This window comes from Elephas maximus, chromosome 14 (assembly GCF_024166365.1).
Source record: "Elephas maximus indicus isolate mEleMax1 chromosome 14, mEleMax1 primary haplotype, whole genome shotgun sequence".
NCBI lineage: Eukaryota > Metazoa > Chordata > Mammalia > Proboscidea > Elephantidae > Elephas > Elephas maximus.
In genome coordinates, this window is record NC_064832.1 from 25,456,257 (window position 1) to 25,480,529 (window position 24,273).

A 24,273-nucleotide genomic window follows, 5' to 3' on the forward strand; every position below is an offset into this window, starting at 1 on the left:
ACCACGTGGATCAAAAAGCACCCCATTTGAAAGAACTCCCTCCCTCTGCCTCAGACCCCGCAAGCTGACTTCAGTGGCGGTCAATTTCCCTGGATCTGAGAAAGGTCCTGCTGCATGCCCTGACATTCTCCCGGCCTTGAAGAAGGAACAGATTAACAAAAGGGGAAAAAATAATCTGCTGGCTCCCTTGAACTGGGAACTCAGGACAGAAGAAGCTCCTGTCCGGGCACAAGCAGACCACGGACTTTGCCTTTCACTACTGCATGGGCCTGTGTTGGCACAGTGCAACAGTGTATGTGCCTGAGGTCTGACTTTAACTGTTGCAGCTATGCGATGGAGAGTCAGGATTTCGACATTTGACACCGCTCTGCTTATTGAGCAGGGTCCTCACCTACCCACATCTGGGTCCTGAAGACTGATGGCTTCACCCACAACATCTAGCCACCCGTGACAGGGGTCCATAGATAAGTGGTGCCCCCCAGTCCTTAGAGCCAAAAGCATTCGGTGGCCATAGTCCGGCTGCAGAGCCCACCTACCTGTGCGCTCTGGAGAACACGGATGCGCTTTCCTCACAGACGGGTGGGACAGTTGTCAGCCCCCTGATTTGCTGAGAGTGTGACCCCCTGCTGCCTGTGCCTACACTAATCACCCCTGCTCCTCTAAGACTGTAGGTGAGAACCTGCACCACATACTTGGTGACTGACTACCTGGACACCTGAGCTGAATCCATACAAGAAAAGTGAATGGACTTCTAGGCTGGTATACCTGGTAACAGCTCTAGCCATCTGGTGACAGGACGTTAGAGCTTCAGAGGTTCCCATAATCAAGCTAGCTCACTCAAGCAGCCTATATGGGTATATCAAAACAAAGCAATAAAACTAGGATGCAGTAAGCAAACATAAAAGAAATTAATACAATAACTTATAGATGGCTTGGAGACAACAGCCAATATCAAATTACATGAAGAAGCAGACTATGATCACTTCAACAAGCTCCCAAAACAAAGAATCAAGGAATCTTCCAGATGGAGATATTTTCCTGGAATTACCAGAGGTAGAATACAAAAAAATAATATACAGAAGTCCTCAAGAGATCAGGAAGGAAATCTGGCAAAACGCAGAACAAGCCAAGGAACACAGAGATACAGCATTCGAGGAAATTAAGAAGGTTATTCAAGAGTATAATGACAAATTTAATAGGCTGCAAGAATCCATAGAGACACAGCAATCAGAAATTCAGAAGATTAACAATAAAATTTTAGAGTTAGACAACTCAATAGAAAGTCAGAGGAGCAGAATTGAGGAAATGGAAGTAAGAATTAGTGAGATTGAAGATAAAACACTTGGCACCAGCACCAGTATATTCGAAGAAAAATCAGATAAAAGAATTTTTTAAAAAATGAAGAAACCCTAAGAATCATGTGGGACTCCATCAAGAGAAATAACCTACGAGTGATTGTAGTACCAGGACAGGAAGGGAGAACAGAAAATACAGAGAAAATTCTTGAAGACTTGTTGGCAGAAAACTTCTCTGATATCGTGAAAGATGAGAAGATTTCTATCCAAGATGCTCATCGAACCCCACACAAGGTAGATCCCAGGAGAAAGTCACCAAGCCATAATCAAACTTGCCAAAACCAAAGATAAAGAATTTTAAGAGTGGCTGGGGGTAAATGAAAAGTCACCTATAAAGAAGAGTCAGTAAGAATAAGCTTGGACTACTCAGCAGAAATCATGCAGGCAAGAAGGCAATGTGATGATGTATATAAAGCATTGAAGGAAAAAAATTGCCAGCCAAGAATCTTATATCCAGCAAAACTGTCTCTCAAATATGAAGGTGAAATTGGGACATTTCCAGATAAACAGAAGTTTAGGAAATTTGCAAAAACCAAACCAAAACTACAGGAAATACTAAAGGCAGTCCTCTGGTTAGAAAATCAGTAACATCAGATAACAACTCAAGACTAGAACACAGGACAGAGCAACCAAATATCAAGCCAGATGGGGAAATCACAAAAATAAAGATGAAAAAACACCGAAAACAAGGAAATAGCAATGTCATTATGTAAAAGATGACAACATTAAATCAGTAAAGAGGACAAAAAAAATGTAGTCATAGATCTTTCATATGGAGAGGAAGTCAAGGCGATATAAAGAGATAAATATTTGGTTTAAACTTGGAAAAATAGGGGTAAATATTAAGGTAACCACAAAGGAGACTAACAATCCTACACATCAAAATAAAATTTGAGGAAAACAGAAACACCCAGCAAAAACAAAATCAACAACAATGAAAAAAAGGAAAATTCAATATATAAAGAAAAACTACTTATCACAGAAAATTAAATGGAAAAAAGAAACTGTCAACAGTACACAAAAAAAGATACCAAATGACAGGACTGAACTCATACCTACCCATAATTATGCTGAATGTAAATGGACTGAATGCACCCAAAAAAAGAGAGTGGCAGAATGCATAAAAAAAACATGATCCGTCTATATGCTGCCTATAAGAGACACACCTTAGACATACAGACGCAAAGAAACTAAAACACAAAGGATGGAAAAAAAATATCAAGCAAACAACAATCAAAAAAGAGCAGGAGTAACAATATTAAATTCTGACAAAGCAGACTTTAAAGTAAAATCTATCACAAAGGATAAGGAAGGACACTGTATAATGATTAAAGGGACAGCATGCCCGGAGGATATAACTATATTAAATATTTACCCACCCAGCAACAGGGCTTCAAGATACGTAAAACAAAGTCTAACGGCATTGAAAAGTGAGATAGACAGCTCCGCAATAATAATACGAGACTTCAACACACCACTTCTGGTGAATGACAGAACATCCAGAAATAAAGTCAGTAAGGACGCAGAAGATCTGAATGCCACAATCAACCAACTTGACCTCATAGACATATACAGATTAGACCACATATTAGGCCATAAAGCAAGCCTTAACAGAACCCAAAACATTGAAATATTGCAAAGCGTCTTCTCTGACCGTAAAGCCATAAAAGTAGAAATCAGTAACAGAAAAAGCAGAGAAGATAAATCAAACACTTGAGAACTGAACGACACCTTGCTCAAAAACTACTGGGTTATAGAAGAAATTAAGGATGGAATAAAGAAATTCATAGAATCCAATGAGAATGAAAACACTTCTATCAGAATCTTTGGGACGCAGCTAAAGCAGTCCTCAGGTCAGTTTATAGCAATAAATGCACATATCCAAAGAGAAGAAAGGGCCCAAATCAAAGAATTATCCCTACAACTTGAACAAGTAGAGAGCAGAATTAAATGAAATAGAGAACAGGAAAACAATCGAAGGAGTTAACAAGACCAAAAGCTGGTTCTTTGAAGATTAACAAAATCGATAAACCATTGGCCAGAGTGACAAAAGACAAACAGGAGGGGAAGCAGATAACCCAAATGAGAAATGAGATGCCCAAATGAAATTAAAAGAATCATATCAGATTACTGTGAAAAATTATACTGTAATAAATTTGAAAACCTAGAAGAAATGAACAAATTTATAGAAACACACTACCTACCTAAACTAACACAAACAGAGGTAGAACAGCTAAATAAACCTGTAACGTAAGAAGAAATTGAAAGGGTAATTAAAAAACTCCCAACAGCAACAAAAAAAGTCCTGGCCCTGATGGCTTCACTGGAGAATTCTACCAAACTTCAGAGAAGAGTTAACAGCACCACTACTAAAGGTATTTCAGAGCATAGAAAAGGATGGAATACTGCCAGTCTCATTCAATGAAGTCAGCATATCCCTGATACCAAAACCAGGTAAAGACCTCATAAAAAGAGAAAAGTACAGACCAATATCCCTCATGAACTTAAGACACAAAACTCCGCAACAAAATTCTAGCCAATAGAATTCAACAATATATCAAAAAAATAATTCACCATGACCAAGTGGAATTCATACCAGGTATTCAGGGATGGTTCTATGTTAGAGAAACAAGTAATCCATCATATAAATAAAACAAAAGACAAGACCACATGATCGTATATCAAATTGATGCAGAAAAGGCATTTGACAAAGTTCAGCACCCATTCATGATAAAAACTCTCAGCAAAATAGGAATAGAAGGGAAGTTCCTCAGCATAATAAAGGGCATTTATACAAAGCCAACTGCCAATATCATCCTTAATGGAGAGAGCCTGAAAGCATTCTCGTTGAGAATGGGAACCAGACAAAGGTGCCCTTTATTACCACTCTTATTGAACACTGTGCTGGAGGTCCTAGCCAGAGCAATTAGGCTAGATAAAGATATAAAGAGCATCCAGACTGGTAAGGAAAAAGTAAGTCTGTTTGCAGATGACCCAATCTTATACACAGAAAACCCTGAAGAATCCTCAAGAAAACTACTGAGACTAATAGAAGAGTTCAGCAGAGCATCAGGATACAAGATAAACACACAAAAATCAGTTGGATTTCTCTTCACCAACAAAGAGAACATCGAAGAAGAAATCACCAAATCAATACTGTTTACAGTAGCCCCCAAGAAGATAAAGTACTTAGGAGTAAATCTTACCAGAGATGTAAAAGACCTATACAAAGAAGACTACAAAACACTGCTGCAAGAAACCAAAAGAGACCTATGTAAGTGGAAAAACATACCTTGCTCATGGATAGGAAGATTCAAGATGGTAAAAATGTCTATTCTACCCAAAGCAGTCTATAGATAGAATGTAATTCTGATGCAAATTCCAATGACGTTTTTAACGAGATGGAGAAACAGAGCACCAGCTTCATATGAAAGGGGAAGAGGCCCTGGATAAGTAAAGCATTACTGAAAAAGAAGAACAACGTGAGAGGCTTTGCACTACCTGATTTTAAAACCTATTATATACCACCACAGTAGTCAAAACAGCCTGGTATTGGTACAACAACAGATACATAGACCAATGGAACAGAATTGAGAATCTAGACATAAATCCATCCGCGTATGAGCAGCTGATATTTGACAAAGTCCCCAAGTCTGTTAAATGGGGAAAAGACAGTCTCTTTAACAAATGGTGCTGCCGTAACTGGAAAACCATCTGCAAAAGAATGAAACAAGACTCATGCACAAAACTAACTCAAAATGGATCAAAGACCTAAATATAAAACTGAAAACCTAAAACAATAAGGATGATGGCAGGAAAAATAGGGAGACTGTCAGGAGCCCTAATACATGGCATAAACAGTATATAAAACATTGCTAACAATGCACAAACACCAGAAGAGAGACTAGATAACTGGGAGCTCCTAAAAATCAAACATTTATGCTCATCCAAAGACTTCATCAAAGGAGTTAAAAAATTTCCTACGGACTGAGAAAAAGTTTCTGGGCTATGACAAATCCAGTCAGCATCTGTTCTTTAAAATCTACAGGATGTTGCAAAAACTCAACAACAAAAAGACAAATAAGAATTAAAAAATGGACCAAGGATATGAGTAGGCACTTCACCAAAGAAGACATTCAGGCAGCTAACAGATACGTGACAATCATTAGCAGTAAGAGAAATGCAAATCAAAACTACATTGAGGTACCATCTCACCCCCAAAAGGCTGGCATTAATCCAAAAAACACAAAATAGTAAATGTTGGAGAGGTTGTGGAGAGATTGGAACACTTGTACACTGCTGGTGGGAATGTAAAATGGTAGAACCACTTTCAAAATTGATTTGGTGCTTCCTTAAAAGGTTAGAGAACTACCATACAATCTAGCAGTCCCACTCCTTGGAATATATCCTAGAGAAATAAGAGCCCTCACACAAATAGATATATGCACACCCATGTTCATTGCAGCATGGTTTACAATAGCAAAAAGATGGAAGCAACCAAGGTGCCCATCAAGGGATGAATGGATAAATAAATTGTCTTATATTCACATAATGGAATACTACACCGAGATGAAGAACAATGATGAATCCATGAAATATCATATGGAGGCATCTGGAAGGTATTATGCTCAATTGCAAAAGGACAAATACTGTATGAGACCACTAGTGTAAGAACTCAAGAAAACGTTTAAACACAGAAGAAAATATTCTTTGATGGTTATGAGGGTGGGAGAGGGGTATTCACTAAATTAGATAGTAGACAAGAACTATTTTAGGTGAAGGGCAGGACAACACACAATACAGGAGAGGTCAGCACAACTGTACTAAACCAAAAGCAGATAAGTTTCCTGAATAAACCAAACGCTTTGAAGGCCAGAGTACCAGCGCTGGGAGTCTGGGGCCATGGTTTCAGGGAACGTCTAGGTCAAGTGGCATAACAGAATATATTAAGAAAACGTTCTTCATCCCGCTTTGGTGAGTGGTGTTGGGGGTCTTAAATGCTAGCGAGCAGCCATCTAGGATGCATCAACTGGTCTCAACCCACCCTGGAGCAAAGGAGAATGAAGAACACCAAACACAGAAGGAAAATATGAGCCCAAGAGACAGAAAGGGCCGCATAAACCAGAGACTCCACCAGTCTGTGACCAGACGAACTAGATGGTGCCTGGCTACCACTGATGACTGCCCTGATAGGGAACACAACAGAGAATCCCTGATGGAGCAGGAGAACAGCGGGATGCAGACCTCAAATTCTCATAAAAAGACCAGACTTAATGGTCTAACTGAGACTAGAGGGACCCCGGAGACCATGTCGCTGGACCCTCTGTTAGCCCAAGACAGGAACCAATCCTGAAGCTAACCCTTTTGACAGGGATTGGACTGGACTATAAGACAGAAATGATACTGGTGAGGAGTGTGCTGCTTGACTCGAGTAGACACATGAGACTATGTGGGCAGCTCCTGTCTGGAGGTGAGATGAGAAGGAATGGGGACAGGAGCTGGTTGAACGGACACACAGAATACTGAGTGGAGAGGAGGAGTGTGCTGTGTCATTAGGGGTCAGAGGAGCTAGGAGTGCTTAGCAAGATGTGCATAAGTTTTTGAGAGACTGACTTGATTTGTAAACTTTCACATAAAGCACAATAAATAATAAAAAAAAATATATAAAGCTAGAACTAGAAATACCTTATGATCCAGCAATCCCACTCCTTAAGAATATATCCTAGAGAAATAAAAGCCATCACATGAATAGACATATGCACACCCATGGTCATTGCAGCAGCATTCTCAATAGCAAAAAGATAGAAATGACCTAAATGCCCATCAACAGATGAATGGATAAACAGACTACAATACATACATATAGTGGAATACCATGCAACGATAAAGAACAATGATGAATATTCAAAATATCTCACAACATGGATGAGTCTGGAGGGTATTATGCTAAGTGAGATGACAAAAGGACAAATATTGTATGAGACCACTATTATTAAAAAAAAAACGGCATCCTGGTGGCTCAGTAGTTAAGTGGCTACTAACAAAAAGGTCGGTATTTGGAATCCACCAGCTGCTCTTTGGGAACCCCTATGACGCAGTTCTACACTGTCCTATAGGGTCCCTATGAGTTGGAATGGACTTGAAGACAATGGGGTATTATAAAAACTCAAGAAAAAGTTTAAACACAGAAAAAAATCTTTGATGGTTGTTAGGGAGGGGGAGGGGTGGGAAATGGAAATCACTAGATAGCAGACAAGTGTTAAGTTTGGTGAAGGGAAAGACACACAATATAGGGGAATATAGCACAACTTGACCAAGGCAAAGTCATAGAAACTTCCTAGACATATCCAAACATCTTGAGGGACCGAGTTACTGGGGCTGAGAGCTGGAGACCCTGGTCCTGAGGGACATCTAGCTCAATTGGCATAACATAGTTCATAAAGAAAATGTTCTACATCCTGCTTTGGCGAGTAGCCTCTGGGCTCTTAAAAGCTTGTGAGCAGCCATCTAAGATACATCTATTGGTCCTATCCCATCCGGAGCAAAAGAGAATGAAGGAAAGCAAAGACACAATGAAAATACTTGTCCAAAAGACTAATGGACCATATGAACCACAGCCTCTACCAGCCTGAACCCAGATGAACTAGATGGTGTATGGGTACTACCGTGGACCACTCTGACAGGGATCACAACAAAGGGTCCTGGACAGAGCAAGAGAAAAACAGAACAAAATTCAAATTCACAAAAAAAAAAAAAAAGACCAAACTTACTGGTCTGACAAAGACTAGATGAATCCCCAAGACTATGCCTTTGATCACCTTTCTATCTCAGAACTGAAGCAACTCCTGAAGTTCACCTTTCAGCCAAAGATTAGACAGGCCTGTAAAACACAATTATATACGTGAGGAACGTGCTTCTTGGTTCAGTCAAGTATACGAGACCAAATGGGCAACACCTGCCCAAAAGCAAAGATGAGAAGGCAGGAAGGGACAGGAAATCTGGATGAATGGACATGGGGAACATGGGGTGGAAAGGGGGAGAGTGCTGACACCTTGCAGGGATTGAAGCCAATGTCACAAAGCAATTTGTGTGTAAATTTTTGAATGAGAAACTAATTTGCTCTGTAAACTTTCACCTAAAGCACAATAAAATTAAAAAATAAATTTCTGTTCACTGAGAAGATTCTGTGGTTTTTAGTTCTTCACAGTGAAACAGGACTCTTTGGGAATAACCACAATCTCTTTTGAGCAGACACAGCCCCCGAGACCTTCTCGGTGCTGATTGGAAACCGCGAGTGGATGAGGCGCAATGGCTTAACCATCTCCAGCGACATCAGTGACATGATGACAGACCACGAAATGAAAGGACAGACGGCTGTCTTGGTGGCTATTGATGGTATGCATCTGCTCAGGCCTTCCTTTGTTAATTTTGCTGTCTCTTCCAAAGGATGGTCTTACCATCTTCTGCCTTTATTCTCAGTCCTGAAGCCCTTTCTCACTGTATCTTTACTTCCAGAGCAGCTCTGCTCCGGCATTGCTCTTGGAATTGTCACTGGCGTCTCCATTGTCCTTGGCTTCTGCCCAGGTGGCAGTACAGAGTCATCCTTCTCATGCATCACTGCTTGGTGCACCCTGAGAGGCCGCTTTACTGTGCACTGAAACCCTGCAGGCAAACCAGGGACTCAGTTCCCAAAGGTTTAACCAGAGGGTGCCCTTAAAGACTGAGATTCCTCGCAGCTCTCAGCTGCTTGATTTGCGAAGATTGATCCTCCACAGAGGCTCTCAGGGCTCCCTCCATGTGTCTTAGTACACAGGTTGTATCTCAGGCTTTATATCACAGAGAGATTAGAACCTTTCCTTTGTTAACATTATTTTCTGCTAATAGATATAATGAGCTATATTTCAAATGCTCCAGGCAAATAAATCTTCTTCCCCCGTTTTCTTGTTTGTTTTCTCCCGCTCCCACCGCCATGCCTTCTCCTGAATCCTTGTAAGCCACTGCCTTCCCATCTGGTCCACCAGAGTCTGCCCAAATTAAAGGACTCCTGCCCATTGGTACCTTACCCCCCACCCCCTCTGTTCCTGGTCCCACTGCAGTCCCTGAAAGCCTGCCTGTTTCAGCATCAAAGATTTACTCAAAAAAATTCCACAAAAATATTTTCTGTGGAAGAGACAAAAAGGAAGATTTTCTAGGTATTTGGATATTCCTCACTTTTTAAGTAGTGCTGGTTAAATTTCTTATATTTTAATAGCACATATGTATTGAGCTCTTATAATGAGCCTGCAAAGTAATACATATTCCCTACAGAAAATTTGTTCAGATCAGGCAGTTATAAATAAGAAGATGCAACCACCCACAGTTCTCTCGTTAACGTTTTGGTATTCCTTCCAGACTTTTGTGTGCATCTGTAAATGTTGTTAGGTGTCATTGAGTTAGTTCTGACTCATAGCAACCCTATCTGTGTACAACAGAATAACACACTGCCTGGTCCTGTGCCATCCTCAAAATCATTATGCCTGACCCAATTGTTGCAGCCACTGTGTCAGTCCATCTTGTTCAGGGTCTTCATCTTTTTCCTGACCCTCTACATCTATAAGTTATGTAATTAAACACACACACGCAGTCAGAACTATGTCGTATAATTTGGTGTTTTGGTTTTTGCATTAAACATTATGTACGAAAAGCTTTCCAAGTCTTGAAATGTTCTGTGACCTTAATGGCTGCAGCACACCTGTGTTGTTCACCTGTGGCGGTGGTCCTCTCTCAGGTGTCCTCTGTGGGATGATCACCATTGCCGATGCAGTCAAGCAGGAGGCAGCACTGGCCGTGCACACGCTGAAGAGCATGGGTGTGGATGTGGTTCTGATCACAGGGGACAACCGGAAGACGGCCCGAGCCATCGCCACCCAGGTACAGGCAGAGGCGGCCCGGGAATGGCCTCCTTCTTTAAAATGATGAACTATTTCAGGCTCACAGAAGCATTTAGGGAAAAAAAGGCACTAGCACACCTACCGTTTGGTTTTCTTCTGGCCTTTTTCTCCTTGTTGGGTGGCTTTTCTTGCCATGTGCTCTGTTCTGCTCTGAGCCACACAGCTACCACACTTGCACCACTGAGGGCAGGGGTGCTTGAGTTCAGGAGATGGTCAGATGTAGAAGGGGCAGGGGGGGTAGTGAACTTCCCACGGACAGGACAGGCAGGATGAGCAGCAGTGTGGAGGTATAATGTAGCCCAATGAGCTGAGAAGTTGCAGGGAACAGAATGGATACAGAGTTGAGTGTGGGGCCAGCCAGAGTGACAAGGCCTGAAGCCAGAGGTGAGCAGAGACCAGATCAAGAGGGAACTGGAAAGGCAGGCTGAAGAGTTAGAGATTATCCAAAGGGAAGTAGGACCTGTTGCAGGATTTTGTCTTATGTATGTAACGTAGAATTGGGCAATTTAATCACTTTTCAGTGTACAGTTCAGTGACATTAATTTCTGTGTTGTACAACCACCACTACCATCCATTTCCAAAACCCCATTGAAGGACGTTAAGCAGAGTACTAACACAAGCAGTGGTCAGCTTTGGGAAGACGGCCTGGGCAGCAGTGCAGAGAGCAGGGTCAGGAGGCCAATGAGGAGCCGTGCAGGGGCACTGTGCTGGGACACAAGGGATGAACTTGACCTACCGCCGCAGATCTGTCAGTAGACCTGGAGGAGGAGGGGAGATCGGAGTCGGGTGGCTCGTGGGTTTCTGCCCGTGTTGGCTGTTGTCTGCCAGGTCGGGTGTGGCGATGTGTGTATTTGGCCACTGCTTCCTTCCTGTTAGGTCGGCATCAACAAAGTCTTTGCCGAGGTGCTGCCTTCCCACAAGGTGGCCAAGGTCCAGGAGCTCCAGAACCAAGGGAAGAAAGTTGCCATGGTGGGAGACGGGGTCAATGACTCGCCGGCCTTGGCCCAGGCAGACGTGGGCATTGCCATTGGGACGGGCACGGACGTGGCCATAGAGGCGGCTGATGTCGTCCTCATCAGAGTGAGCATGGCTGTTCTTCCTTCCTGCTGTCCTGGTTATGGGAGAGGTGAGGGCTGGGGGCAGGGGGACAGAACTCACCCCCAGCATGCTCCTCTCCTGCAGAATGACCTACTTGATGTGGTGGCTAGCATCCACCTTTCCAAGAGGACCGTCTGGAGAATACGTATCAATCTGGTCCTGGCGCTGATTTATAACCTGGTTGGGATACCCATTGCAGCAGGTAGGGGCAACTCTCACCTGGCTTGTTACCTGGAACCCCAGCTGTCCACTTTTCTCTGCCACCGTTCCTGCAAAGTGTGTTAAGTAGCTCACCTCCCTGGCTGGCTGGCTTTTGTCATGTCTTCTGCTTTATACATCTCTAAAGACAGATGAGAAACTGCCAAGAGGAACCCAGCCTCCAAGTGAAAGAGCAGTCTGAGATTATGCAGACTGTGGTAAACGTTTATAATGGCCTCGAGTCCCACACTGACCTTGTTAGAGAGGGGGTGTCTCTGTGACTGGAAGATGGAACAGGGCTAACAACTGTGGGCCTCAGCTTGGCCGCCCTTCCTCCATGGCCCTCCTCACTGTCCCCTCTGACCCTCTCTGGAAAGCTGGCCAAGATGCTTGACCGTTCGTTTACTTGTGGCCATATTTTCTGAGCCATTCATTAAACCATAGAATCTAAAGAATAATCATTATAAACGGTAACTGGGGACCTGCCACATACTAGGTACGGTGATGGCATTGCAAAAGCCGTATCTTAAGAAGGAATCCTGCCCAGGTTTGCTCTGACCCACAGAATGACCATGGGAGGAGACAAATCTCCCCTCGCCCCCTGAGTCTTACGGAGCCAGGCAGGAAAAGTCCAGCACTTCTGCCGGAAATACTCTCGCGGCTGAGGAGGCCAGGGTTTTTAGCTCTGACCTTCCACCTCAGGTCTCCTGACTGTGGGTGACTGGTGGTGACTCAGGCCACAGGGCTTAGTGTGTTACCTCCATCCTCTCAGCCTAAGTCAGTCAGGCTGGCTTGTTTCCTGCCCAGAGCCTTATCAGGAGCTAATTCCCTCTGGTGTTTGTGCCTCTGCCATGGACGTTTGGCCTCCTCTAGATTCTGGTTTCTCTTTAAACAAGGTATTATGAGGCCCCTGAGGTAAGATAATCTGTAAATACAGGAACTGCGATTATCAGCAGTATGTTCAGGACAAGGGCTGCCTCAGCTCACCCCACCTCTGCCCTCCAAACTCTGCCAGATGCTGCACCTCCCTGCTGCCCTCCTGAAACCATGATGCCACCTGTGGAGGGTGTCAGGGAGGTTAGGGCAGGTGGGAACCCTGAAGAGACTCAAGTCCACTCCGAAATGGCTGCCCAACTCCCACTGCCCAGCTCTGTGAGGCAGCCTCCCCTGCAGCCCGGGGCCTGTGAGCCACTGAGGCAGTTCACACACTCCCATGGGCAGCTGAGGGCTGGGTTGCTCCTCCCTGCAGCAGGCTTGGTCTGCTGCCTACTTGGGGCTGAGTGTGAGGGCGTGTCCACCCCTGCCAGGTGTCTTCATGCCCATCGGCATCGTGCTGCAGCCGTGGATGGGGTCAGCGGCCATGGCGGCCTCCTCAGTGTCTGTGGTGCTGTCCTCCCTGCAGCTGAAGTGGTGAGTCTGTGGGGGATGGGGGCATGCTCGTTAGAGACCTTCATGCAGACATTTATCCGAGAACAGATACTTCTGGACTCACCAGGCAGATTTGGGCTTGCTGGGGTCGCTCCTGGGGTAAGAGTAGGTATTTGCTGTGGTGATGTTGAGTTCACTCACCTGAAACAAAGGCTGGAGTGACCATCCCATGCAGAGCCAAGTGTGTGTCTCTGTAATAAACACCCTGAGCAGGTGCTTTACCTCCTGACAGTCGTCCTGCCCTGGCTGCTCTGGTTATTCTGCTCAAGGGCCATTGATGTAAATATTCTACAGGCATGGGATACCTGTGTATTACCATTCTTCTTTTTAAAAAAAAAAAAAGACAGCTGTGTGTTTATTCATCTATTTATTCATGCATTCATTTAACAAAAATTAATGACAGTCTGCTATGTGCGAGGTGTTTGGGTAGGAATTTTCTGTGTCAGGTAAACTTAATTTGAACCGTAGGAGTCCTTTTTCTTTAAAAATCCATGCAGTTTTGATATTGCATGTTATTGAAAGACGTCGTGGGTGAGTGGCCTTTACCAGGCTTAAAAAAAAGCCAGTGTCCCAAATGGCTCAAGTGCTCTTGCATTCTTGCTTTGCAGCTATAGGAAGCCAGACCTGGAGCAGTATGAGGCACAGGCCCAGGGCCGCATGAAGCCCCTGACCCCGTCCCAGGTCAGCGTGCACATTGGTATGGATGACCGGCGACGGGACTCCCCATGGGCCACGCCGTGGGACCAGGTCAGTTACGTCAGCCAGGTGTCGCTGTCCTCGCTGACCTCAGACAGGCTGTCCCGGCACAGTGCTGGAGCTGATGATGCTGGGGACAAGTGGTCTCTGCTCCTGAGTGACAGGGACGAGGAGCAGTACATCTGAAAGCTCCAGGCTGGTGCAGATCCACGGCAGGGCTGGGCCACACCTCCCAGAGCTGCAGCCCTCCTTGACACGGGGCTCCTGGGCAACTCTTGTCCATTCACTTCTCCCAGCCTAACAGAACAGTGCAGCATGGGCAGCCAGCACCCGGGCAGCGCAGCTTGGGCTTCCTCCCAGTCCTCCCTGGCCACCCCTCCCCACATCCTGTGGTGTCAGGGACGTAGCTGGTGTCAGCCTGCAGAGGACTGACCTCCCTGGATCCTTCTGGCACAGGGGCAAGCAGGCCCTGGTCTCCCAAGTGCCTTTGGTGTGTACTTGTTTGAAACATGGCTTGAACTCCAGGAGAGCAGAAGAAAATCGTCCTCCTGATAGGCCTCTGCTTTAATATTTGGACAGCTAGTTGTGAAAAGAGGAACACCTCGTCAGGACCAAAAACTCAGGAGGGCCTTTCCGCAGAACTCATAAAAAACTCCACGTTAGGCTCTTCGGTGATGTCGCGTGCATTCCACATCTGAGATCACAGTTTACCTCAAGTGCAACTCTTGTTTTCTGTTGGTACCATCTCTTTCTTCTCTCCTGCTGTGTTCTTGGAGTCCAGCCCTCCCTGTCATCTTTGGGGACAGGACTAACATCCTCGCAGCCCCTGCTGCTCTTTCAGGCATTTCCCCAAACACACTCGGCTTGTGCACTTCCTGCTCAGGTCTGTCCACTCACACACGCCCATGCCAGAGAGCTTGCCACAGTCATGGCTTTTCATCCCAGAGGCTAGAGAGTGCTGGTGTTGACCAGCGGAGCGAGGGTCTCTGAGCCTGAAGGCTTCCTGTGGGGCCAGCTGCTGTGCCCGCAGCCCCTCTGGTCTCTGCAGAAGGCCTTTCTGGTGCTTGAAGCAGATGCCCCTGGAAGAGGAGGGTGCAGGCGGGAGCTCCTGGCCCAGCCCCAGGGTAGCGCGGCCCCAGGGTGCATGGCCTATGTTGTATTCTGTGAGGGTATCACCCCACCAAGTCTGCTAGACGATAGTGTCAGTGGTGCCCTGGAGTTGCAACTCGGAGGCAACAGTGATACCTGAGTAAGTGAATCAGTTCTCCCCCATTAATCTTTGACGCCACACGTGCCTTAGGAAAGGCTTCACAAAGAGAAAGTCTGAGTTTTCGTTCTCAGCAGCTCCTTGTGGTTGGGTGACATCAGAGGGGGGAGAATGGATCAGCCTTGGACTCTGAAGCTGTTTGATGATTGACAGAACCACATAGGCGTAGACTGGTGGAATCCGGGGTTAAACTCTAAGATAAAGGCCTTGTAACATACGAAAAAATAATTTTATTTATTGAGTGCCAGTTATTTTCCAGGTGAATTTCAGTACTTTTTATACATTACCTCTCATACTCAAAACAAACCAGCAAGGTAGATATCATCATCCCCATTTTTCAGGTGAGGAAACAGACTCAGAAGGGCCAAGTATCTTGGCAGGATCACACAGCCAGTGTACGTGCTGGAACAGGAAATGTGAATCCACATCTGTTGGCTGTCTTTTCTCTAATTCTGCTGACACCTTGAAATGCAGTTTGCTTGGTAAGAGTAAATAAGAAAAAGGTCTTGCTCTTAGAAGAACAGTGAATTTCACACTCATGTTGCCTGGTTAGTTTCCATTTTTGCATATAATTGAGTGTTTGCTGAGTTTTATTCTCCAAGATCCAAGTACAGGGTTGTTTGTTTTGTATTTTAATTGTTTCCAAGCTACCTTCCCTAACCTAGCCCCATCCACAGCATCCCAAATACGTCCTCTGTGCTGGGAATGCTTCTCGTTTTCTAACTAAGGTAATTACTGTTTAAATAATGTAATTGTTATGATTTTTTGAAAAGCTTTTAGGACCACGAACAACACATTTATATGGACATGAAAATATTTATAAAATTGTAAAAAAAATAACCTTTTAAATGTTCAAAGTGTAATGAATTTTGCTTTTTGGTTTGCTTTTTTTTTTTTTGGTAGGATAAAAACATTCCCTATTTCAAAAATTTACATGCAATATTAGAATAAAGTTTGATTTTATTCATCGAAAACGTGCCTTTGGTCATTCTGTCTGTGAGTGAGACGCATGGTCAGGGGTCACATGAGAACTGTGAGGCCCCGTCTTTGCTCAGCTGCTTTCAGGGAGCAGAAAGGACAGGATTTTATCAGTGGAAGATATGAGGGTGGCCAAAGCCATCCCTGCCTGCCATGCTAGCTCTGCTGTGCCCGTTCCTGTATGCCAGGCGGCGTCAGGGGTGAGCTGGGAGAACTGCAAAAGGTAACTGCTGTTCAGAAGCTCTGTGTTACCTGTTAGGTGCACGTCTCTGGTTTAGGACCATTGCCTACAAAAAGCTGTTCTCAAATGCACATGTATCAATCAGAGGGTTGTTTTGGCTTCCCTCACCCTGAGGGGGTTCCCTGAATGGTTCGCTACTAACCTAACATTGGCTGTTGGAACCCAGCCAGTGGCACTGCAGAAGAAAGGCCTGGCCATCTGCTTCTGTAAAGATTACAGCCAAGAAAATTATATGGAGCATAGTTCTACTCTGTAACACACAGGGCACCCATGAGTCAGAATCTTTCCTACCAGCTCCACAATACTTTCCAGCACCCAATCAGCTTTCCCACATATCGAGGTGATCTGAAAGGGAAACCAGGAATCAGCATGAGTTGTCGCTTAAAGCATGTGTTCGTATGAAGGCTCCTTGCTTTTTTTCAGCAAGAGCTGATGTTAAGAAAAAGTCGTACGCAAATAAAACTTCTAACTTCTGGAGGAGGGGGGAGATCTAGTAAGAAAGCACGGACCCAGTGCTCTGCTGGGAAAGCTCTGTGGGCATCTTGGGGTACTGGGCAGGAGGGCTAGGAGGAAGGAGGCACTGTTAACAGTTATGCCAGGACGACTGGGGGAGTATCCAGGCAAACTGGGACGTTTGGTCACCCTCCTCAACCTTGTCAGGACCCTTTCTGCTCTGAATTTTTTGTTGGCACCATGTGTTTTCAGTAGCGGGATACATGCTGAGTCACTGAGTGTGTTTGCATTTTTCGTTGGTGACAGAGATTTTGAGAAATATTATCTGAAAATACATGATTTGTGGGAGCCTGTCCAGCCCTCTGGTCTGGGGTAACAGGCTTTATTTTGGGGCACCTTCTACTTTTTTTTTCTACTTGGGTACCTAGGGTACCTCTGGTTTTGCCCAGTCCTCTAGCTATTTTGCTTCACGGAACATTTCTTTTGCCTTTTACCCTTACACAGGTCCCCCCCACAGGAGGGAAGCAAATACTTTCAGCGGGACAAGTATCTTCCCAAAGAACTCCAGACATATGAAGAGTGGGTGGGCTACCATATGTTCCACAGGTCACGAAAGTGTTAAAAGGCCATAGACATTGTGAAGTCGTTGACACAGTCTATATCCACTTTAGAACTTTGCCCTAATTGTAGCTTCCGTAGACATGCTGGTGACAGAATCTTGTATCAGAATTCGAGGGTTTTTCCTTTATCTGCATCCCGATACCAGTACTTGCCTGTTGAATCACTGCAGTGGTTATCTTATGGCTCAATGACTGTGTGGCTAGATAGCCCGTCACAGGTCTGCATCATTTGCTGGTGTGCAGCAGGGCCCCCCTGCTCACCCAGCTGGGCTTCGTGCCAGACTTCAGGATGCCCAGGCATGGACCTTCCATACTGTGGGCACGTCCTGTTGTGGAAAGAGAGGCTGATAACACCTTAGGAAGGAATCCCTGCTGTGATTCCACGTGCCTCAGAATAAATCACAGTGCCTGTCCATTCCTGAGAAGTTTTCAATCTTTCAGACGGCAATGAAGAATTTTGATGGTGTTATGGGTTGAATTATGTCCCTCAAAAAATATGTGTCTCAATTTGGCAAGGTCATGATTCCCAGTATTGTATGATTGTTTACCATTTTATCATCTGATGTGATTTCACTGTGTGTTATAAACCCTATCACTATGATCTAATAAAATGGATTAGCGGCAATTATATTGATGAGATCTACAAGATTAGATAGTGCCTTAAGCCAATCTCTTGAGATATAAAAGAGAAAAGAAAGCAGAGAGATATGGGGACCTCATACCACCAAGAAAGAAGTGCCAGGAGCAGAGCGCATCCTTTGGACTTGAGGTTCCTGTGCTGAGATGCTCCCAGACCAAGGGAAGACTAAGGACAAGGACCTTCCTCCAGAGCCAACGTAGAAAGCCTTCCCTTGGCTGGCACCCTGGATTCGGACTTCTAGCCTCCTGGACTGTGAGAGAACAAACTTCTTTTTGTTAAAGCCATCCTCTTGTGGTATTTCTGTTACAGCAGCACTAGATGACTGAGACAGATGGAATTGTTGTTGTTGTTAGGCGCCGTCAAGTCAATTCTGACTCATAGCAACCCTGTGTACAACGGAACGAAACACTGCCCTGTCCTGCCCCATCCTCACAATCATTATGCTTGAGCCCGTCGTTGCAGCCACTGTGTCAGTCCATCTTATTGGGGTCTTCCTCTTTTTCGCTGGCCCTTCTCCGGGGACTGGTCCCTCCTGATAACATGTCCAAAGTATGTCAGACATGGTCTTGCCATCCTTGCTTCTAAGGAGCCTTCTGGTTGTGCTGCTTTTAGTTATTGAATGTAATTCTAGTTTTTTTCCTTTTTTATGGCACTTGGATTGATGTGTCACGATATCGTTAGCTGCTGTGGAGTTGGCCCTCAAATCATGGTGACGCCGAGCACAACGGGAAAAAACTGCCCTGCCCTGCACCATTCCCATGACCAGTTAGGGATCTGACCGTTGTGATCCGCAGGGTTTTCACTGGCTGATTTCCGGAATTAGATCTCCAGGCCTTTCTTTATAGTCCACCTGAGTCCGAAAGCTATGCGGAAGCCTATCTGACATCTTAGCAACACACAAGCCTCCACCAACAGACAGGTGGTGGCTGGGCATGAGGCCATTGGCCAGGAATCAAACTCGGATCTCCTGCGTGGAAGAACCACCACTACCTCTTGTCAAAAGATAAATCCCTAAATTGTTCTAAGGAACCCTGGTGGCACAGTGGTTAAGCACTCAGCTGTGAACCAAAAGGTCAGCAGTTCGAGCTCACCAGCCGCTCTGCAGGAGAAAGATGTGGCAGTCTCCTTCCATGAAGATAATAGCCTTGAAAACCTTATAAACTTAGTGCCATGGAGTCGATTCCGACTCATAGCGACCCTATAGGACAGAGTAGAACTGCCCCATAGAGTTCGAATCCGCCTGGCGGATTCGAACTGCCGACCCTCTGGTTAGCAGCCGTAGCACTTAACCACTACACCACCAGGGTTTCCCGAAAACCTTATAGGGCAGAGCTTTCCTGTCCTATAGGATTGCGATGAGTCAGACTCGACTCGATGGAAACAGATTTGGTTGGTTACAGGTTAAATTGTTCTGCTGGTTTACTGAGGAACCAAGATTGAAAACGATGACCTTTATTTTAAGAAAATGCAGCCGTACCAAAATCAGTCAATCAAATATGTTAATTAGATTATCTGAAATGCATAGGATTTTTTCTGCTTTAAACAAATGTTAGTATTTCTGTAGATTCTGTAATACATATAAAATTTTTTTGAGTTAGAAGTTTTATTTGCATACAACTTTTTCTTAATGGCCTCTCTTCTTGAAAAAAAGCAAGGCACCCTCATACAAAGACATGCTTTAAGCAACAACTCACGGTGATTCTTAGTTCCCCTTTCAGATTAGATCCCCTGGATGTGTGGGAAAGCCGATTTGGTGTTCGAAAGCATTGTGGGGCTGGTAGGAATGAAGCCACTCTTCTTTCTTCATTTTCAGACTCCACTTGGGCAGGGACATAAACACCATTGTTTGGGCCCATTCCTGAGGGAGATGTCTACTTGTCTGTCATTTCCTTTGTGTGAAGACAATAACAACGGTTGAAATTACAGGATAGAATATAAGAATGTTAAATAATGCTGTGAAATCTCAGCATCTCCTTTCTTCTATTTAAAAGGACGAATAAACAGATGTAAAATCATCCAGGGACTAAAATGAAAACAAGAATTGATGGAAATTCAACATATTTTTGTCTTTGAAATGGAAATGGCTATTATTACTTCTTAATATGAAAGAAATAGAGCTTGTAACAAAGACTTAAGCATTCAGAAATACATGAAGTAGGAAGAAAAAGGCCCCAAAAGAAAACCCATGAACATGATTCCATGGAGGGTGCCCTTTGTGGGTGGGCTGCGTGGGGACTCTCTGGGGCTCAAAGCCTCCCTGCCCTTGGTGGCCCAGTTCCCTGACCAAGTGCCAGCCATTGCCCACAGAGGTGCTTCCGTGGCCCCGGGATGGACCTGTGGAGAAACCAGCTGCCTTCCTGTCTATTCTGACTCGTAACGGCCCCACATGTGTCAGAGTAGAACTGTGCTCCAGAGGGTCTTCACTGGCTGATTTTTCAGAAGTAGATCTCCAGGCCTTTCTTCCAGCTGCCTCTGGATGGATTCAAATTGTCAACCTTTCGGTTAGCAGCCCAGTGTGTTAACTGTTGGCATCACCCTGACGTCCAGTTCCCAGGTTCTGGTGAAGTCTAGCCGACCGAGGATGTTCAAATCCCACAGGAGTGCCGCGTGCCAGGGGCCGTGGTGGGTTCAGTCATCCAGCAGTCTTTCCAATGGTGGGGAGGACTCTGCGTCACCATCCCATCTCCACAGATGAGGAACCCAAGCCTTGACTGAGCTAAGTTGGGACGTTCAAACCTACTTCCCTCTAACCCCAAAGAGCTTACCCCGTAGTGCTCCCTCTCGCCCACTCCCGCCTCCCCAATGCAAATACCTGGTCCCTCCTTAGCAAGAGACCCTGTGCTTCCTTGGCCCCCCCTCTCAGCACCCGCTCATGCCCCTTCTGTGGGGATGGCCCCAACACAGAGGCATCCTGTGTCAGGACAGTATGTCTCTCAGACTAAAACAGCCTTCCCGTCTGCAGCAGGTGCCCAAATTCCACTTATCATTTTATACGTCTGAAAATTCAAATAAACATCATCATCATGAACACATGGGAAAAGGGGAGAGGGCAGGACAGTAGTTTATCCCAGATAGGGTGCGTCTGAGATACAATGTGTCTCAGAGCCCTCCTCAAACTCGCATTTAGCCAGGACTACAGCATGGTTGGCATGAATTGACAGCCCCATTTCTCTGTTCTTCATGTGCACCTGAGCTCTGTATTATCTTTTTGCTAATTTGGGTAATGTTTTTTAAAAGTTTGAGCACAAGCCTTTGAAAGGCTTCCGGCATTTTCGGTGGCTCCAATGCTACGAGTTCTAGGACTCCTGTGTTCTGCCTCATTTCTAGGACTCCGCCCTCTGGGGGGCGTCTGTTCTCAGCCCAGTACCGGGTTAGCACCCCAGGCTAGAGGACACTCACCAAGGCCCCGGGCACTGATCCTCAGGTCAAATGCCTCCTCTGCACACCCTGACGACGCTGACCTGCCTAGGCCTCGCTTTCTCTGCTGCTCAGCAAGGGGCGTGCCCTCTTACCTGTGCTGAGAGATGAGGACCGAAGAGGCGGTTCAGCAGAAAGCAGCACACACATGGTCTCCGTCATCTCAACAGGGAATGAAGTGTTGTCCAGTCGTCTTCAGTCGCCTTCAGACCTTCCTACCTTGTTGCAGGAGTCCCTAGGGGTGCTAACAGTTAACACTTCTGGCTGCTCACCAAAAAGTTGAAGGTTTGAGTCCACCCAGGGGCACCTTGGAAGAAAGGCCTGGTGATCTACTTCTGAAAAATCAGCCATGAAAACCCTGTGGAGCACAGTTCTACTCTGACACACATGGGGCCGTCATAAGTCAGAATCAACTAGATGGCAATTGGACCTCGTTGCAATTAAAAAAAAAAAAAAATGTGATTGGGGCCTCAGCTTTCTCATCTGCAGTAATAGTGGTTGTGCCGCCACAGGAGGTGGTCTGTGTGAAGCACTCAGAGTAGCGCCTGGCCTGTGCCGAGCCTCACAGCAGATGGTAGCCGCTGCTGCTGTTGTGAGTGGTGATGACCGTTTTCTAGCAGGAAAACGAAGCTGGCATCCTTGCCACCCTGGGCCATAAAAGCTGCCTGAATGGTGCAGGGCTGGACCAGAGGAGGCACCTGTTGCTCTCGTCAGGTCTGCCTCTAAGGATGAATGAACTAGGTTCGCTTATAAAGGAGCAGCTCTGCCCCGTTGCTGTGCTCCAGGCTGGACTCTGGCTCTTACTTCCTGGTGCTCCTGGCATCCCCGTGTTGAAAAGAGGATATTCCAACGGGAGGCCATGTGTGGTAGGAGAGGCTAAACGCGCTGGCTTTGGAGTTGAGCAGACTTGAGTTCAAAACCCTGTTCTGCCACTTGAAGAAGTCACTCTGCCTTTCTGAGTCAATGAGTAAAGCAACAACTACTTCCTAGCTTGTGACGATTAAATGGAGTCATGTATGTAAGTGCCTGGCACAGTGCCTGGCACACGCTCGGCTGTTATCATGAGAATGGCAGTGGCATGGCGTCCCCCGGGGCAGGCTCTGTGCGTGAGACGGGCTGCGGGCTCTTGGAAAATACTAGTGCACTGCTGGGGTGATGCCAGTGCATGGTGAAAATTGGGAAAGTGAGTGGGAAAGGTGCTGGTGAACAGCAGCTGTGAACAAGGGACTTGTTTCTAATGGTCATTTCAGTATGGGTCTAGCAGGCTGGCATGTGTCTAATTCAATCCACCTGCATTATATTCAGGAACTGGGTCATTTTTACCGATCTTTTTTTTTTTTTTTTTTTGGCTACCACTTCTTTTTTATTATTGTACTTTAGATGAAGGTTTACAGAATAAACTAGCTTTTCATTAAACAATTAGTATACATATTGTTCTGTGACATTGGTTACCAACCCCGCGACATGTCAGCACTCTCCCTTCTCGGCCCTGGGTTCCCTATTACCAGCTTTCCTGTCCCCCTCCTGCCTTCTAGTCCTTGCCCCTGGACTGGTGTGCCCCATTAGTCTCAGTTTGTTTTATGGGCCTGTCTAATCTTTGGCTGAGGGGTGAACCTGAGTGGCTTCATTACTGAGCTAAAAGGGTGTCCAGGGACCATACTCTCGGGGTTTCTCCAGTCTCTGTCAAGCCAGTAAGCCTGGTCTTTTTTTGTGAGTTAGAATTTTGTTCTACATTTTTTTTCTCCAGCTCTGTCCAGGACTCGCTATTGTGATCCCTGTCAGAGCAGTCAGCGGTGGTAGCCAGGCACCTTCTAGATGTGCTGAACTCAGTCTGGTGGAGACTGTCGTAGTTGTAGTCCATTAGTCTTTTGGACTAATCTTTCTCTTGTGTCTTTGGTTTTCTTCATTCTCCCTTGCTCCCGACAGGGTGATACCAGCGTAGTATCTTAGATGGCCACTCACAAGCTTTTAAGACCCCAGATGCTACTCATCAAAGCAAAGTGTAGAACATTTTCTTTATAAACTATGTTAGGCCTTTTGAGCTAGATGTTCCCTGAGACCATGGTCCCCACAGCCCTCAGCCCAGCCATTCAGTCCCTCAGGGAATTTGGATGTGTCTATGGAGCTTCCAAGACCTTGCCTTGTACAAGTTGTGCTGGCTTCCCCAGTAGTTACCACTCATCTATTGCCTATTTAGTGTTTTTCCACTCCCACCCCTCCCCTCCCTTGTAACCATCAAAGATTGTTTCTTTTTGTGTATAAACCTTTTCATGAGTTTTTATAGTAGTGGTCTCCTACAGTAATTGTCCTTTTGTAATTGACTTATTTCACTCAGCGTGAGGTCCTCCAGATTCATCCATGTTGTGAGATGCTTTGAAGATTCATCATTATTCTTTATTGTTGTATAGTACTCCCTTGTGTGTACATACCATAGTTTATCCATTTGCCTGTTGATGGGCACCTAGGTTGTTTCCATCTTTTTGCTGTTGTGAACAGTGCTGCAATAAACATGGATGTGCATCTATCTATTCATGTGATGACTCTTTCTCTAGGATATATTCCTAGGAGTGGGGTTGCTGGATCATATGGTATTTCTATTTCTAGCTTTCTAAGGAAGCACCCTATCATTTTCCAAAATGGTTGTACCATTTTGCATTCCCACCAGCAGTGAATAAGAGTTCCAATCTCCCCGAAACCTCTCCAACATTTGTTATTTTTTGTTTTTTTGATTCGTGACAGTAATGCCGGGGTGAGATGGTATCTCATGGTGGTTTTGATTTGCATTCCTCTAATTTTTTTTTTAATGGCTAGAGATTGTGAGCATTTCCTCATGGGTCTGTTAGACGCTTGAATGTCTTCTTTGGTGAAGTGTCTGCTCATTTCCTTTGCCCATTTTTTAATTGGGTTATTTGTCTTTTTGTTGTAGAGGTGATGGCTTTTCCTGTAGACTCT

The 24,273-nt window shown here is 45.3% G+C and overlaps 1 protein-coding gene across 3 annotated transcripts in view; it reads left to right on the top strand.

The window, feature by feature from the left end:
- The window catches only part of ATP7B (ATPase copper transporting beta), a 134,355-nt gene extending 118,581 nt beyond the window's left edge, over window positions 1–15,774 (top strand). For 2 of the 3 annotated variants that reach the window (XM_049853290.1, XM_049853291.1), the window contains exons 17-22: window positions 8,607–8,750; window positions 10,123–10,265; window positions 11,162–11,365; window positions 11,468–11,585; window positions 12,889–12,991; window positions 13,618–15,403. In XM_049853290.1, coding sequence (XP_049709247.1) covers window positions 8,607–8,750; window positions 10,123–10,265; window positions 11,162–11,365; window positions 11,468–11,585; window positions 12,889–12,991; window positions 13,618–13,891 — 986 coding nt within the window. In that variant the 3' untranslated portion in view covers window positions 13,892–15,403. Of the gene's footprint in view, window positions 1–8,606; window positions 8,751–10,122; window positions 10,266–11,161; window positions 11,366–11,467; window positions 11,586–12,888; window positions 12,992–13,617 lie in introns of all 3 variants that reach the window. The other variant, XM_049853292.1, reaches the window with a different exon arrangement.
- Window positions 15,775–24,273: the final 8,499 nt, after the last annotated feature.